The sequence below is a fragment of the Cuculus canorus genome, chromosome 1 (assembly GCF_017976375.1).
Source record: "Cuculus canorus isolate bCucCan1 chromosome 1, bCucCan1.pri, whole genome shotgun sequence".
In the NCBI taxonomy this organism is placed as follows: domain Eukaryota; kingdom Metazoa; phylum Chordata; class Aves; order Cuculiformes; family Cuculidae; genus Cuculus; species Cuculus canorus.
This window is the reverse complement of record NC_071401.1, coordinates 137,276,879-137,293,826: the sequence shown is the minus strand read 5'-3', so window position 1 is coordinate 137,293,826 and position 16,948 is coordinate 137,276,879. Positions and strand designations below refer to the sequence as shown.

The window sequence follows — 16,948 nt, the reverse complement described above, 5'->3', positions numbered from 1 at the left end:
GATGTCTCTCCTCTCTCTCTCTACCCACACATCCCCCATTTTTTGTTTGTTTGTTCTTACAGCAGTTGTATGCTGCCCAACTTGCTGCGATGCAAGTGTCTCCAGGAGGCAAGATACCTGGCATACCCCAGGGTAACCTTGGTGCTGCTGTATCGCCTACCAGCATCCATACAGACAAGAGCACAAACAGCCCTCCACCTAAAAGCAAGGTACTGTACCAGGCCCTGCAGCATTACGTTTCTGACCATGTGGGTACTTGCATGTGGGTTTTTCTGTGCATGGTATCATGTGCCTTTCAGTTGCAGGGAGCTTTGTTCTCAGGATGGCTTCGTGAAACAGGAAGATATTTGTTGTGCCATTTTTCCTGTGGGAGGACCTCAGCACAATAACACCAAACGGTTCATTCATGCCATCAGTAACAGACAACACCTCGGCTAAGATCCGTGGTTTCCCTTGCAGTGTCTTAGCTATCACACTCCTGTTTCTTCCACCTTCAGTAATATGTTGCCGCTTATGTGACCAGCTCCTGTTCCAGACCATAGCTGTCATTTCCTTTCAAAACACTAAACCGGAATCAGGCAGTGTGTCAACAACAGACAGGAAGTGGTGGGGCATCTCATCCATGGCCAGATTCTTTCCTGGGGTTCAGTGAGAGTTTGTGGAGGAGCAGGTCTCCGAAGCAATGTCTCTTGTGTCATAGAAAAGGGCTGGAATCTGTCTGTCGCGCAGTGGGCTCTGATGAGTAATCTCGGTCATACCTGGGCAATTAGGTCCATACTCATTTAAAAATGAGGTCAAGCTAGCAGCTTCTAGTCATGTCTGTGTAATGCTGCCAGTATGTGGCTAGTTATACGAGAAAAAAGACACACATATGTTCAGTGGAAGAAGATGTGCTCAGCATATGCCACAGCTGAGCAAAAGTGACGAGTCAAAATGAATGGCACATCTTAGCTGTTGTAAAACAACTCGAAAGAATTTAGCTAAGGAATGCAGGGGAATTGCAGTCCTGTTTAGGTGACAGCAAAAACTTGATAAAAATGTGTCCTTTCTTTTTAACGTCCTCTAGCATGCTGTCTATGTCCGTTATCGTGTCAGAAAGGATTCTGTGAAGTGACAGTAGTGTCTTCTTTTTACCCTAACAGTAAAAGCAGCACAGATTATAAATAGCCAGACAAATAAATAATACCATTGTCAGCTCAGTGAGATACATCTTCAAAGAATGAAATAGATGATGTGGAACCAGTAGCTGTTGTGTTAATGAATCAAGCTCTGGGTCTACGCTTTCTTTCTTCTCTCCTCTGTGCAGACTTTCTGACTTCTCGAAGTTTATCCTTGGCTTGACCTCTTCTTTTATATACTGTAGAGCATGGAATCACAAAGCCATGCAGCACTTGATGATAGGTTTGGGTTTCCAAAAAATCATGTCTATGGTTAACAAAAGATTTTTGTGCGTTTTACAAGGGCTTTTTGTGTGTGGCTAACGGCTTTCTAGATCCACTACACTTAAAGTTCTGTTGTTGGTTTTGGATCTCTAGTGCACAAGCAGAATGCCTGGTGAGCTCTAAATGGATACAGTATTTATTTTGTGGCAATTGTGGAATTAGAAGGCCTAACCTATCTACTGGTAATATCAAGCATAACAGTCTTACTGGCAACTGTCAAGATCGGCTCTGTTCTCCCTTGTGTTTTATTGCTTTTTCATATTTGTAGGTGTTACAGTGTCTTTGGCTTGTTCTGTAGGATACAAGCAAAACTTATTTGTGAACTGAAAAAAAAAAAAAAAAAAAAAAAAGTGGGCCACAAGGAAAGGAAGGGGGCTCCAAAAGGCTGTAAAATTGTGCAGCGTGAGCCCTGTGATGCATGCTGTTTTCAATCTGCTGTGTGCCAGTTGGAGGCTCAGAGAGAGAGCAGGAGAAAGAGAAAGGATAATGCTGAGAAATGATAGAGTGGCTGTGACCTCCAAGCTCAGCCTGGAAATCCAAGACATTGATTTCACTTAGCATTCCTGCTGAGAAATCCGGCGGAGTTCAGTTGTAATAAAAGAACAAGATTCTGTTCTAATGGTAATGGCGTATGACAGACATATCACTTTGTCTGTCCTCAGCACCAGAGAAGGAGAATTGGAAAAAGGTCGCCTGACCTGCCTGTGGTGGTGTGCGAATGCTATACTGAGCTTTGAACTCCAGCCTGGAAGCACAATTATTTATAATACTAAATGATAAAGAAACCTTTTTAGAGCCTACAGTAATTAGAATAAAACTTATACAATAGCGCAATGGTCTGGCTCAGAAAACACAGGCTGGCAGATCTGTCAAAGTGGCAGAAACTGAAGCTTATGTGTTGAAGCTAAACACCTTCATTGTGTCTGTGTGGACCTTCCTTTGCTTTTTCAAAGCTTGTTTGTGTTTAATAGCTCCAAAAGTTTATTGTGTTCACAAAATTTTTATGTATTTATTTATTTAAGCTGTTGTCAGGGAGAATCTGTCTGTGTTTCACAGCCATTTTTTAATTTTATTTTTGTTTTAAATACCCAGCAGCAACTTGGTTCTTGAAGTTAGTTCACGGTAGTCTTTCTCACTGTTACTGTATGTCAAACCTCCACAGATGAACAGTTAATGCCTTAGACAAGCTTTCAATAGATGCTGTTTGCTGAATCTCTATTTTCAGCCACAGTTTACACTGGCGCAGCTTTGGTAATACGCTGAAGTGTTTGGAGACAAGGAGACAGCCTTACCTGAGAGTGTGTCAAGCTACTGGCAAACATCTAGGTCACTTCTGAAAAGCTGTGCTTTTTTCCCTCTTGTATAGTGTTAAAGTTAGTGTGCTGCTCTTTGCAAGGATTCTTCAAAGTCAGCCTCAGCAGCAGATGGAACAACTGTTGGCTCTAGAAATGCTGAAAAGCATCAGGGGGAGTTTGCCAAGGATCATCCTTTAAATCTAGTAAGACTTGAACACATCCCTGAAACTCCTCTAAGACCTTGGCAACTCCCGTTTTGGCAAACCTTTTATCAGTGGCCCTCACCAGTGTTTGAACATTGTGCTGGGCAGGCTAACCTGGCATCTTCTCTTTGTCTCACTCGCCTTTTAACAGATGTGACCTGCAATAGACAAATTCATTCCTAGGTTTCTATACTGTAACTTTTAAGAAGCCACAAAGTAGAGATGCCATTATGCTGTGCTGCACACATTCTGTCAAGTTTTGGTTAGGAAACTGAGCTGGTGTCGTACATTCTTCCAAGAAGAAATCTGTGCCAGAAAAACTGATTTAAGAAACAGAGCTAGTGGAGCCTGTCCAAAAGAAAATGCGTGTGTCTTGCGGAAATGGATTTTAACACAGCTTCTTCTTGAGCAGTTTTAAAAACAGCCGGTATGCTAATCATACCATTCAAATTTACCAAGGCCTCCTCCACAACCCATTTGAAAGGCAACTATCTTTGAAGTTTGCCAAATTGTGCTGGATTTCCAAAGTCTGTCTTAAGCACATTTTGCTTTTGATCCTGTAAATGCTTGCACATGCTGCTCTGTTGGGTGTTCGAGGTGGTTACACACTCCCAGCTAATTAGGAGAGGACATGCACAGGTGAAGATAAGGAGTAGGCAGAATAACCTGCCAGTCCATTTTATGATTAACTTAAAGCCTCTTGCTTGTACAAAGCCACACAGGAGATAGGAAGAAGCAATGTTATAGAGAATATGTTTATCTGAATGGTGACCTTTACTAGGCTACCAGAATTCTCACCTGGTAGCTAGTCTTCACTGACTTCAGATGAGATGCGTCATGCTCTTGAATAAGGACAGCAACATCATCCTCACTTGTAAACAGTCATGGCCCTATTCATTCCTGCCTTTGTTCCTTGTTTTTTATGTTGCATGTATAAATGTAGCATCTAGTGACTGTGTGATGCAGTAGTCTAGCCCTTTCCATGTAGCCTTTGAAGTACAGTAATTCTGGAGTGAATTTCAATGTAGCTTGTAAATGTAGCTAAATGATTCCCTGTATTTAATGGAGCACAGTGCATTGTCTGTAGTGTCTGCTGAAAACCAAGAGCAGTTCAGTGTGAAATGTGACAGGAGAGAATTCGTGGGCACTTTTCTTTTAACCTTGTTATGACCTCAGCCCTAACCCTACTCACAGTTGTGTCTCCATCAATGGCAACAGTACACAGATTGTCCAAATCAATTTTTTTTGTTCTTTTCAAATACTTCTGGCAGTGATGTTACTATTTGCTCAGCAGTAGCACCTGGGAGTTGTGACAAGGAAAGGAAATATATTTCAGACAAGCCAAAACCAGCACCGAGCAGTTGAATATACACGATCAGATTCTCCTCAGCTGCAATATCCAGACATATATCAGCTTAAATCCTTTACCAAAGATGCTACTTTATTTTGATGTTATCTGATCCTCTGATCATCAAAGTGAACAGTAGATTGAAAATTTTTCATGTCGCCTATAGTCAAAGACTTTGAGCTTGCCCCTCTAACACAGGACAGATTTGCCTTAAAATGGCCAGAAATTCTCCAGTAGAACTTCCACTTCTCACTCCCACTCATTTCTGTCTTTTGTATGATAGCACAGGATGTGAAAAATTATCCTGGGGAGATCTTGAGGAAAACATTAAGCTCCATTATGTACATAGTTGCATCAGCTTGCTTGCCATCTGAAGCTATGACTGTTGCAGAAACCTATCTGATAAGTAGATGTACAGTTTCCTTGTACCCTCAGAACTGCTGGTTTTGGTTAAAGGAAAGTGTTTAATTTCAGCTCTGCAGATGATAGATGCATTGCTATTCAAATGCAGAAGGATATTAGTGTTTCCTCTTCATAACAGTTCTTTTTATTTGGTTATATGAAATATTTTTTGGAAACATGAGATAATTGTTCTGCACAACGCTGAAGTACTTAAGCTACAAACAGGATAGTTGTATGATTCGGAAGACTGATCATGGTTCTGTACGTTGATTAAAGGGTGTAACTGCTCGTGTTAGATGGGGCCAAACTCTTCTCCCTGAAGGGAGGAGAAGAGGAACCTGTCTGAAACTAACCCATTGCACGTTAGGCCTCATATACTAATGGCAATTGCTGTCCTCTTTTATTTGTTGAAGCAGCAGCTCCTGAATGCCTATCCAAGCAGCAGGAAATGAGGGCATTTTTATTTTCATTAAGGGGAGTACTCAGGTATTTGAGAGTGAAGAACAAGAGCTGTGATTAAGGTGATGTGAGATGCACCATCCCTGTTAAAACATAGAGACTGTGTTTACAAAAGGTTTCTCTCCAAGATTTGCAAGACTCTTATTTATGAGAATTTTCAGGCTGGACACAATTCTTTATATGCCACTGATTAAAAAAATCCTGGTAAATTAATCTATTAGACTTTTCAGCACCAGAATAACAACACTAGAACATTATAAAGCAGTAAATTCAAAAAATTTTTTAGTGCTTGCATTTCCCAATCCCCTTGTCAGTTCATCAAATAGGTTAGAAATAGTTGTAAGGTAATGACGGAAAAGTTTATAGTATGGATGCAGTGATGCATAGGGAGCTGTAAACTGAGACCTCATCTACCTTATCTGTACTATGTTACTTCATGCTATGCTATTTCTTTAGTGTGCGTGTGTCCATTCTTAATGGATACCTTGTAGCTTTCTTTACCTGGAAAAATTTTTCCTTTGATTTACATGCTTTTAATACCAATTAGTGAAACGTGGACTTCGTGACAGAGTCTTTGAGACTATTTCCCTCTTCTTAGCTCTCCTTCCTATATGTGATATCGAAGCATATAAACAATGACTTTTTAAAGCATTTACTGGAGCGCAATTAAGTGATGTGTATTAATAGAACTTCTTAACATTCTTTTCTAAAGTATAGATTGTTACAAACAATAAAACCAATGTTAATAGGGATATGTAAAGAGCAGCAGCAGCGGTAGACGCTTTCACAGTATTGTTCTTGCCTTCCACTCCTCCCTACTTTCCTCAAAATAAATTAAATATATGGAGGGGCTCTAGAATGTTTTCCACTGCTCTGTTTCCTGTTATCATGTCTCTCTGGCAGGAACCTGTCTCTCATGCAGAGTTGCCAGGCAGTCAGCCCTTGTCAGGCTCAGTCGGCACTTTTTATAATGAAAACTCAGAAGAAAACATAGTGAAAAGAAAAGAGGGGAAAAGAAGCCCTCTGAAATCTGTGATCATGAAACAGAAGTGAGACACATGAATTAAGCAAAACTGCTGGATTTCTGAGAGAGTGGTCTTCAGAAATCAGATAGGGAAAAATAGCGATGTAAAGCAAAGTGATAAAGACTAGCACATAATGTGTGCTTCTTAGTAGTTCACGACTGTTCCTTGCTGCTAGTGCCTTCCTTACCTGGTTTGAATAAATAAAACACTCGCTCTTTCCTAAGTGGGAAAGTTGGTGGGGTGGGCAGTAGGTAGTAGTTTTCATTCAATTTTGGTTAAATGATCCACAGCATTTGCTTAATATTGAAGACCAAGTATTACACCAAGAACTATTACTTTCAAGAGGCAGCTACTAAAGCTGTGTTCACTTACAGAATCCCTCGGCATTCAGGAGTGCTAGGACTTGACATTTTATTTCTGCTCTGTGTCTTATTCTGCTACCTAGAAATACCTAAGCACCAACTTCTGCAGAAATCTGGCCAAACTGCCCAGCTAGTGTCACCTGGAACAAAGAGCTTGAATGGGAACAAGCAGCATTTTGGAAGAAGAGATGGGAAGAGTCCCGAACAAGAAAACAGTGTCAAGGTGTTTTTAATGCCACTAAGGTGGCGGTTGAGCTGATGTTGCCAGATAGCCACGCAGCCCTGAGAATAGCAGTAAAAGAGCTTTAGGAGAGCTCAGAATCCAAAGCTGCATCATGAAAGAGAGGAAAATCAGATTTTTCTGGTTGCAGTGTTTTTTATTGATCATCCTCATATTTGAGTGGGCTTGTTCTTTGGGGAGAGTTGGAAAATACTTAAGAAAGGTTCTTTCTGGAAAAGGAACCAGCCATGAGGAGAAATGCGTGAAGTTCAGCTTAGGATGTCGCATTCTTCACCAGGGGCTGCCAAGTATCACAGTATGCATCTTTCACAGCACTGCAAGACTACAGCTCTATATTAACTCCTATATTAAAGCTCCTATATTAGCTCTAAGTTAAATATGGATAACAAAACTAGCCAGTTATGCCATTATCAGATTAATTTCCAGATTTCTTCATTATATGAAATTCCTCTAAAGGAAGGGGGTCATCACCCCTTTATTCTAGAAGCTTGTTTTTTTAGACTCTGAGCTGTTAGATTCTAAATCAAGGTATGTGTTTATTCCAGGATTACGGGCTTTTGCAAAATAATAGTACTGTAGCTATATACTGGTTTCATGTATTAGGAGATAGCTTGAAATGAAGCAGAGCACTTTCATTCTACCAGTGCCATTTAGAAGGAAGCCAGTTACTTCACTTCAGGAATTAAATTTTCCCTTTTAGAGCTTCGGCTTTAAGTGCGTCAGTATTTTGTGGCACATGTTAATAATCAAAAGGAAAGTGCATAGATTGACTTGGCAAGGCAAGTTTCTTATATCTTAATATTGACTATAGAGTTAAATGAAGTGATTGGCAAAATCTTTCACTGAAGTTTCTCAGAACTCCACATTTGTTGTACAGGATGCAGTTTGAATTATTTAGTGTAAAAGGAACTCAGGCTAAAGAGGGTTTCAGAAAAAAAATATGGGCATCGTCACTTTAGAGTGCACGCATTTCAAAAAAGCAGTGTGGCTACATCACTTAATTTTATAATGGATGGCTTCCTTAAAAGTCCCAGCTCCTGGAGTCATGTGAATATGTGAGAATCTTATTTAATGAAAAAGCTGAGACTTAAACTGGTGTAAGTGCATCTGAAAGGTGTAGAAAGCCACTAAAAAATGAATCTATGTGTTACTGTTTTAATCAAGTGCAATTAATTTTCATTCTCAAATCATGGAAGTCTTCATGTTGGCAATTCTGCTAAGACATAAATGTTTCTCAGCAGAGTTAGACTTTTCACCATAGTATCTCCCAGTAAAAGTGCTTCAGTAGTATCCAGAAACAACATTTGAGAGCATCCAAAGAACATAGGAGGTGGGCAAGATGACACAATAAACTGGTTTGGGTTTTTGATGTAGTTTGACAGGATTAATATATGAAACCAGCTTAAAATTTTGATCTTGATCATGTGCCTTTATCCACTAATGGAGCCAGACTATGAATTCAAATGTGCACTTTTAGTACTGTTGAATTAGTTTAGTTTGTTTCATTTCAGTTGCTACATTTTTCTCTGGTGCTTTTAAAGGAAAGATAAGTTAATGCCATGAGTGATATGTCTGGGAGGAAAAAAAAAATGTTAAGAAAAAAGTCCTTGATAAAAGATTGCTCAGTATCTTGACATGCAGAGTGCATGGCGGGGAAGACCTTCTCTCTAATGGGAACGCTGGAGAGAAAGCTTTGTTACAGAAAAAATATAACTTCAGGTATTTCGTAAGTTATTAGTGTTTCTTAAACTTTTTTGAGTGGATGTGCCAGCACCTGCTAGTAGATTTAAAATAAGGGGCCATTTCTAGGAGCTATGAGTTTATGGAGATGTAGCACACGGGTTCATACAGGCTTTCAGCTGACGTGCCAGGCAGTGACATGTCACGTCATGAATCAGCCACATCGTGTTACATGATTTCAAGCTAACAGAACACAGCAGGAGTTATATAGTGACAAACACAACCCAACATGACATATCCATGGGAAGATTGGCACAAAAAGCTACTTAAAGTTGAGTTTCAGGGGTACATTTATTCCTTTCCAAAATGCTCCAGAGAAAACTGTGAAGCAGCGTACTGGAAAAGGGAGTAATGTAGTGACAGTAGTTCTAAAGCAGTTTTAATTCAGTGTACAATTAGGAAGAAAACACATGTATATAGCAATTCTGGAGAGTAACTTTGTTGGGTTGGGTTCTTGTGAATTTCTTTCTTTCTGAAGGTAGAGCTCTCAGGCCTGCAGTTATTCTAGGTCAGTGATTATTTTTGTCTTCAGCCACGCTAAGAGCTGTATAGACTTCAGGTTACAGCTGTAAGTTAATATTTGAAATTAGCTTTCTTTGCCTCAGTAAATCTTGAGTCCTTCTAGTACAAACTTGGTTATTCTCTCTGCTTTGCTTGCGAATCAGAATGACCCCCTTTTGTGCCCGTTTCCAATATTCCTAGTCCTCTCTGAAATTATCTTCTTTCCCTTCTTGGGTAGTCCTATCCTTTTTTCTGATGTCTACTGAAAAGAGAATCCGCAATTAAAACTCTGGAATGAATTCATTTATCTCTGTTTCCTTATTACTCATCATAATTGTACAGATACCTTGTGCTTCCAGCTTTCTCTATAAAAGGCACAGACCTCATTTGGGGTCAGGAAAAATCAACATGTACATTTGGCTAGGAAATGCGTGTCAAGTAGCATTTCATTCATGATATCGAAAGTTAAAATGGTGTTACATGACCATTTCCCACTTAATTCCATGTCTGGATTTACAGTTCTTAATTTTACAGCCTTAGAAACAGTTATTTCTCTACACAAAATGAGTCCTCCTAGTGAACTGCAGCTCATAGACAGAATGATGTGATGGTGTAGTACTTGGGAGATTCACTATTTTACCAAACACCTAAAGTTCGGTGGGGCTAGCAAGTGAAGGATACAAGAACCTCATAATTTTTGCTAGCCTAAGCAAGAAAATAGCACGGATATTCGGAGGCCTGCAGAACAGAACAAACTGAATAGCTAATTTCTCTTCTGCCTTCGTTATAAAAAGGGCAAGATGCTCCCAGAGTATCAGGAGTGGTGACGCCTAGTTTCATTTGGACTCTGGCTGGACATGTAGAATAGCTGCCTGCAGGGGATCCCTTGGTGCTTGTTAAACTGTGGGTAGGCATTGGAGTCTTCTGCTGAGGGCAGAAGCTTAGAACATCCCCCTACCGTATTCTACTATTGCTCAAATGTTGCACAAATGATGTGGGACTTTTGAGGACTTGATCAAACCTGATGGAGGTTGGCTGGTGAGAGAGATGATTATTGCCAAACAGGCATACATACACACGGACCTCATCTGCCCAAATGACACATGTGCACACATGCATGGGCTAATTTTGAGGCTAAAATAATCTCGTGTTTGATCAACTCTCAGGAGGTTCACTGGCATGACATTTTCAATTTCAAGTGATTGAAGTATGTATTACTGTTGCTTTTTTTGTGCTGTTGTTCTTCACCCCCAAATGAATACAGTTTAGTGCTGTGTGGAAGGATTCCCCTGATAGTATCATTTGAGACTCACTTTGTAAATTGCTCTGGGCTCACACTGAGGAAAATAATGCTATATAAATACATATTATTACTGGTGAAGTGATAAAATTATCTTATGCTTACCAAGTATCCCAGTGTCCTGTCTTGTTCATAATTAACTGGTGACATACATGTTGAGTCAGTGCTCTAGGATTTGTGCCCAGAATAAGTCGTGAAAACATAGCAGCTTTAATACAGGAGAAAAGGATGAAGAGGGCTTTTCTTTTGCCCTCCCTCTTTTTCTTCTGGATAAGATAGAAAAACTGCCCAGAGCTGGCCCTGTTCAGAAATAGCCAATCAGCCTCTTGGATTTTTTTTTTTTAAGATGTCAACTTCTCTCTCATGTACTTCTCTGAAGACAAAGAATGTCTTAATGTCTGTATTGAAGTCATCATTAAAATAAAAGGAGATCTGTAGACATCAGCTATAAATCATCAAGAAATAGCTTGTGGGTAACCTTTGACACAATTGAACCTACTTGAAATGAGCTAGAGCTGAATTCATTGCCTTTAGTGAAGCCAGTAGGTGGACTAAAGGTCTCCTCCCTCTCTCCCTCTCTCTTTCCGTCTCTTACAGTGTTAGCTTCTGGGAGGTGAATGTATTCTGGCTGAGTGATGGAAATGCACTTGGATGTGTTCTTAAATAGACATTTGTTTTACGTCTGAAAAGAATAGGCCAATCTTAACAGTGTGATACTGGGGCTATTTGAAAGGTATTTTTTAAGGCAGTTGTCTTCTTTCAGCTTTACAAAAACTATTTTAACCAATTGTTTAGTCTTGAGGAACAGCATGGAATATCAATTGTGTATGGATGCATGCGTGTTCTCCAGAATTAACAGGAAAATGGTAGATAAAAATCTGCCTAATTTTACATAATAGATTTTTGGCATTCTTGTGATCTGACTTCAGATTCATGCTGAGTTTCTACAGTATAACAGAAATACTAGTTTGTAGTTGTTAATTTTAATTTCTAAGATGCTAGGTTTTAAAAGGAGCTGAAAGTGTTCAGCATCTCATGGGGACAAACTATGAGTCTTACTAATGAATCCAGCAATTAGTGGTTCGTTGTGCCTGCCAGCAATTTGGCCCTGATACCGGTCCTGACGGTGATTTCATTTTTGCTGGTGTGAATCAGGAGCAGGGTCTGAAGTATATTCACCAAGGGGTGGCTGAGTATTTCTTCAGCACTGTTCTGCTTGTGGTCGGCATTCAGTACTGACAGCAAGAAAGAAAAAGAAGGAACTGTAATATATTTTTGTTTGAATTATGATTATCATGGTTGATTAATATGTTCATTAGGATAGTTATATTAAACTTAAAGGGTTGTAAATAGTGTTGTCCCCATGCAGTTAAATAAATGTATATATGATATATGCCCACGTTGTGTAGAAGAAACCCTTTTCATAGATGAAAGGAGGTAATTTCTCCAATTTTGTAAGCAAAGAATTGAGACAGATAGGTGGCCCTTTACTCTCTATAGCCATTTGCACTTGTGCAAGACACTAAAATTTATATTTGGCACTATTTTACATGACTTTACAAAGTCATGTGACCGTGCAGAAGATTAGATAATGAGTGATTCATTCAAATTCACAGAGAAAGTCTGTTGGAAAGTCATGAGTCTCTTTGGTATGACCCAAGGAATCAGCAATAAAAAAAAAAAAGCATGACTGTGGCGTAGAAAAAGGAATGACCTTTCCCAACACATGTATGCTCAAGTAGTTAACCCCACCTATGTGAGTGGGGCGTAAGTATTAAATGAATTCATTTTCTATGAGTGCTGTACTCGGTGATGGAGCATGTGTTTGCTTTGAACATTCCCTACAGTACGTTAAACTTGCTCTAGTTTCTGGAACTGCTGATGAGATTTCATCTTACTACTAAAAGGAGGTGAAATGAAAAAATATCCAGCAAGACAGAGTTGTAAAATCATTTTGATTTCAGTGATCTGAGATGTTGTTAATAGCACACAAGCATTAAAGACAGATGAGTTTTATGTTGATAGTTTCCCTTTGAAAAGCTATTAGTTGGAAAAACAAATTGTCAAGCAGGTCATATCTACACTTGCAAAACATATTTTGACATTTTTCTTACAGTTGTATGTATCTATAAATAAAAACAGTGCATGTTATCTTCGCACTACTTATTTGTAGTGCTGCATACATTGCTGCCTCTCTTCGTGAAAAATCTACCTAGACTACACAGAGATTTCCAAAGTCAGAGAAAGCACAGGTGGTTTTTGAAAAGGAAAGTCTTAGCCCACTACTAGTTGTCCAAGCTGTTTGAAATCTCTTTTCTTTCAAGCTCTTTTGACTTATTTCTTCTAAAGTTTTCAACAGCTGGGGTTTGGCTTTGTTTTGTCTTTTTTCCTCCCTGTGCATCTTAGAATCCATGCAGCATCTTTGCTTCTCCTGCCTGACCACAGCAGGAGGAGGGGTCTGTTGCTAATTTGTTTTGATATGGTACGCTTTGGTCTGTATTCTTTTTGAAATTAATTCCTTTTGCAGGTGTGGGGTTAGAGGTGGTGGTGTGCTCCCAGCGAAGGTGTCATCCACCACAGAGAGGAGGTGGGAGGCTTTGATCAGTGTGGCTTCTGTTTTCTTGTTGTTCATTTAAAATGTACCAGTTTGTAATGCTGTTTGGCTATGCAGGTCCTTGTTTTATTTCCTTCCAAGTCCTTCCCCATCCTTTCAGGTTTTGTTGTTTTCATTGCTGTTCATTCTGCTTAACATTTCCTGGAGGTTATTCACTGGAAGGTGGTGACTCCAAGTTCAATTTAGGCAGCAAACAAAATCCAGTCTACTATCTATTTCTGTTTTAAACAGCCTTGTTATGGGTGGGAGAGCACATTATTGAGGACATGACACCACATGTTTTAGAGTTCTGGGTTTTAGTGAGACAGAATTATGTAGCAAGGATTTAAAAGGATAACTAGCTAAGACCCAAGCTACAAGGTGTCATGCTTCAGGGCACAGACCATTCCAGTTTTACCCAGCACAAGTTCAGGAATACATGCCACAGATCAAACTGACTGACAACGTTTCTTGCAACTTTTGTTGAAGCAACCAGGCATTTTGGGAAGTTCAGTACAATATCAAAAAAATAAAAAAAAAAGGAAACCCAAAAATTGGTCTGAGCAAAAGTGACAATTGCTCTGTTTTTCCATATGACTCAGCTGTTACCTCACTGTGTGAGATTAGGCAAATAATGTAGCATTTTGTGCAGTATTCTTCCCATTTGTAAAATAAGGCAAAAGCTGAAGTTTAATAAATTGATATACCTGTTGTACACTGGAGAAGTGATTTTTATTTCCCTCTTGCACTTTACTGCCTTAGTTCACTTTAGTTCAGCAGGGGCAGTTTGAAGAAAGCCTTCTTTCTGGGAAGAATCCTTTCACCTCCTGTCCCCCGTAATTTTGTGATACTTCCTAATATTTTTTACCTCTTGTAAAGTGATTTACCTGGTTAAAAGCCTGAAAAAAACAGTTGTTGTCTTCCTCCTCTAGATTTGCAATATCTGTGTCAGTCCCTGCTGACCTGTGCCTAAGTCACTCTTCCTGCTTAGCAGCTGACTTGAGCCTTCTTAGGGAACTGCTTCATTAATAGCATTATACCAAATAAATAGGTACAGCAGTGATGTGAGAAATACAGCTGAACAATAATTATTAGAAGCAAAAAGCTAACAACAGGACCCAAGTTTGGCACAAAGTATGGGCTAGCGGAATCCCAAGTGGCCAGTCTGTCTGCATTGGCTCATGTTGTCTCTTTACTCAACATGGACCCTTCTCATTTCAGCAAAACCTGGCAGAATTTGCTCAGAACAAGTGTCACTGGCGGTTTTTCTTGTAAATGAGGCTACTGAGTCAAATTTTCACTCACTTGGAGATGCAGAATGAGAAGGAGATTTTTCATTATGAGGTGCAAGCAAATGCTAAAAGCTCTTTGTTCATGCAGTTTTGCTTCATGCTGTACTACAAATCCACGTACTGGGTCCTAAGCAGCGCGATGAGCAGCTCTCACTTCTGCTTATTTCAGTCTAACACAAAAGCAGATGCCCAAACTGCGCAATAACAACAATAGGAGTAAGTCAGCTGCTTTTGTATGGATGAAAATGAATGCTTGAAGATTGGATCTGAGTTGGGATAAGCATCTGTAAGTCATCTGGTTTCCCTAGAGGTTGGTGTGACTGAAAACTCACGATCAAGCAAAAATAGCCCAGAAATCTTATACCAGTTGCTTTCCTTAAACATATTGTGCTATTTGTCTGTGGAGATTACCAGGAGACTTCACAAGGATGGTGGGCGTTTTGGCAGTCCAAAGGCAGCCAGAAGCTGCAAGAATGGTTTGGAGGATGCTACTCTGAGGATTTGAGAGTACTAAATGAATGAGTTTTGGGTAAACACATACCAGTCTGCTCATTTTGCTAAGCTGCATGCCCTAGTGTATTCTGTTGGCCAGACAGCCTACCTTGAGCTCCACGAGACCCCAAAGGATGTGTCCCAGTGCAGCACTTGTCTTTCCTAAACACTTTTTAAAAGAGTTGCTTTTAGGGTTCCGTGTGCTGAGTTATGACTAATTGCAACACAAAATGAAGGCCTTTGCCCCAGGTCATAGTTGGATCTGGACTTTGAGGAGAAGTTACATAGCTCTCTCCACAGACACTGCTTTCAGGCTGCCCTGCAGCTGAAACAGCCCACGCTCTTCCATATCTGAGCTAGCTGGAGGACTAAAATGATCCTAGACTTGTTTAGTGTTTGGTCGTCTGTTATTTCAGCATCTGTAATCTATGGCTCACAGACTAGAGCGATACTACAGAGTTAATGTTGTGCATTGGATAAAAAGGTTGTGAGGAGGAGGGGAAGGCATCCAGCTCCTAGGGCCTTCCATGTTTATAGACAGGTCATTTTGCATGCCTCTCTTTTGTTTTGACTACATCTGTTTGTGAATCCTGTGTACGACTTCAGGAAAAAACACTGCTAAATACAGAGGAAAACCACGCAGCAGTTCTCTTATTTTACAGTGACATGTGGACTAGACAAAATCAAAGCTTGGGGTTTCCAGGGCAGCAAATTAGTCTTTGTAACTGCAGACTTCTTGCCTGGCAGCTAGGCTTACTATAAAGAAAAACGAAAGGGGAAGATGTTAGGGATCTTTCTGAGAGGACAGAGTCCCCAGAGAATTTCTTCACTGAGAGCCCCTAGCATTGTAAGAAAGGACAGGAAAAAATCCTGTCTGTTCCTGGTACTACAAACAGATTTAGATGGTTTGTTCCTGCACCAGTTTTCCTTGTGAACAGGAATGGAGACTACAAGAATACTCCCAGTGTATAAATCAGAATTTGGGAGCAATTTGTTCGTTGAATAGTTCCCTAAAAAAAAAAAAAAAGCCGATGAGAGAACTAAAATAATACTTGTCACAAGCGTAAGGCAGCTCAGTTCCCTGCTTTGTTTTGAGCCGAATGAATAAGAGTACTATCAAGTACTTGGGCACTATCAAGTAAGGACTGGAAGGAACTTTGATTGGGTGAGTCAAGAAAAAGTGTCTACTTTCTGAGGGTGATGCATTCAGGAAAAGTTAGGCAGCAAAGCAACGCCATAAAAAAATTTTCTCTAGATAATAGGCAGAAATTCAGACTGAGATGTTTCTGAAGCTATCACTGAAGAAAAAGTCTGTGTATTTTGCAGGATTAGAAAGAAAGAAGACATTTCTTCCTAATATTTGCCCTCTCTATCGTCTTTGGTACCTTTTCCTTTCTGACAAGTCTATTTGTACCTTCTGCTTTTGGCACTGAAACTCTTGAGCAAGAGTAAGATAAACTGATTACTCTGATGTGAAGAATAATTTTATTGTGGTTCTTATCATATTGTAACCAAGATGCCTGTTTATATCGCTACCTCTCCTTTTCTGTGTAGTTAAAGAAATTTCCACCTTTTCAGGAAGGGAGACATTATTCTTAATCAAAACTTGAGAATATGGCAGGAGGAGGTACAGCTGCAGATGAGCATTATCTAATTCACCCATCCTGTCATGTGAACATCCCTGCTTAATTTAATACAATTATTTCATCAGTGAGGATAATATCAGCAGCATGATTCATTTATACAACATGTTTCACAACTGCCTTTACCTCTCGGCTTCTTATTATCACAACTGATAATTTCACCCTGAGTAGCTTCAGAGGAAGGGGAGGGGATATGAAGGAAGCTGCCAGTATCTTTGTGTGACTGTGTGGACAACTGTAGTCTTATGGACAGTGATGCTGAAGGATTTTCTTTACATATATGCCGTTGCACCTCAGTTTCTAATATGTAGCGGTTAGACATTTCTAGATGAGCACAAGACTGAATAAGCCTGGATAAGCCACTGACTGGCTGTATTGTTCAGTAGGCAACAATAGCATCATTGTCTTCTGCCTTAGACATGCCAGTGAGAGCTCCCTATTTTGCATTTCTGTTGAAATGAAGATCTCCACGAAACAGAAACAGGGTAGGGGAATGAGGCTTTGTTTCTGGTGAGGTGGCAGAGGCATTCCTTTAGAAACCCCCTCTCCAGCTTCTTATTTCTAACTCATTTGGCTGTAATTTATACTGTCAAGGTCATTTAAATAGGCA

At 39.8% G+C, this 16,948-nt stretch overlaps 1 protein-coding gene across 19 annotated transcripts in view; it reads left to right on the top strand.

Annotated features, from left to right (window-relative positions):
• SOX5 (SRY-box transcription factor 5) overlaps nucleotides 1-16,948 on the top strand; it is a 651,718-nt gene that overhangs the window by 588,826 nt on the left and 45,944 nt on the right. For all 19 annotated transcript variants that reach the window (XM_054078778.1, XM_054078736.1, XM_054078763.1 and 16 more), the window contains one exon: nucleotides 63-209. In XM_054078778.1, the coding sequence (XP_053934753.1) occupies nucleotides 63-209 (147 nt within the window). The remainder of the gene's footprint in view (nucleotides 1-62; nucleotides 210-16,948) is intronic.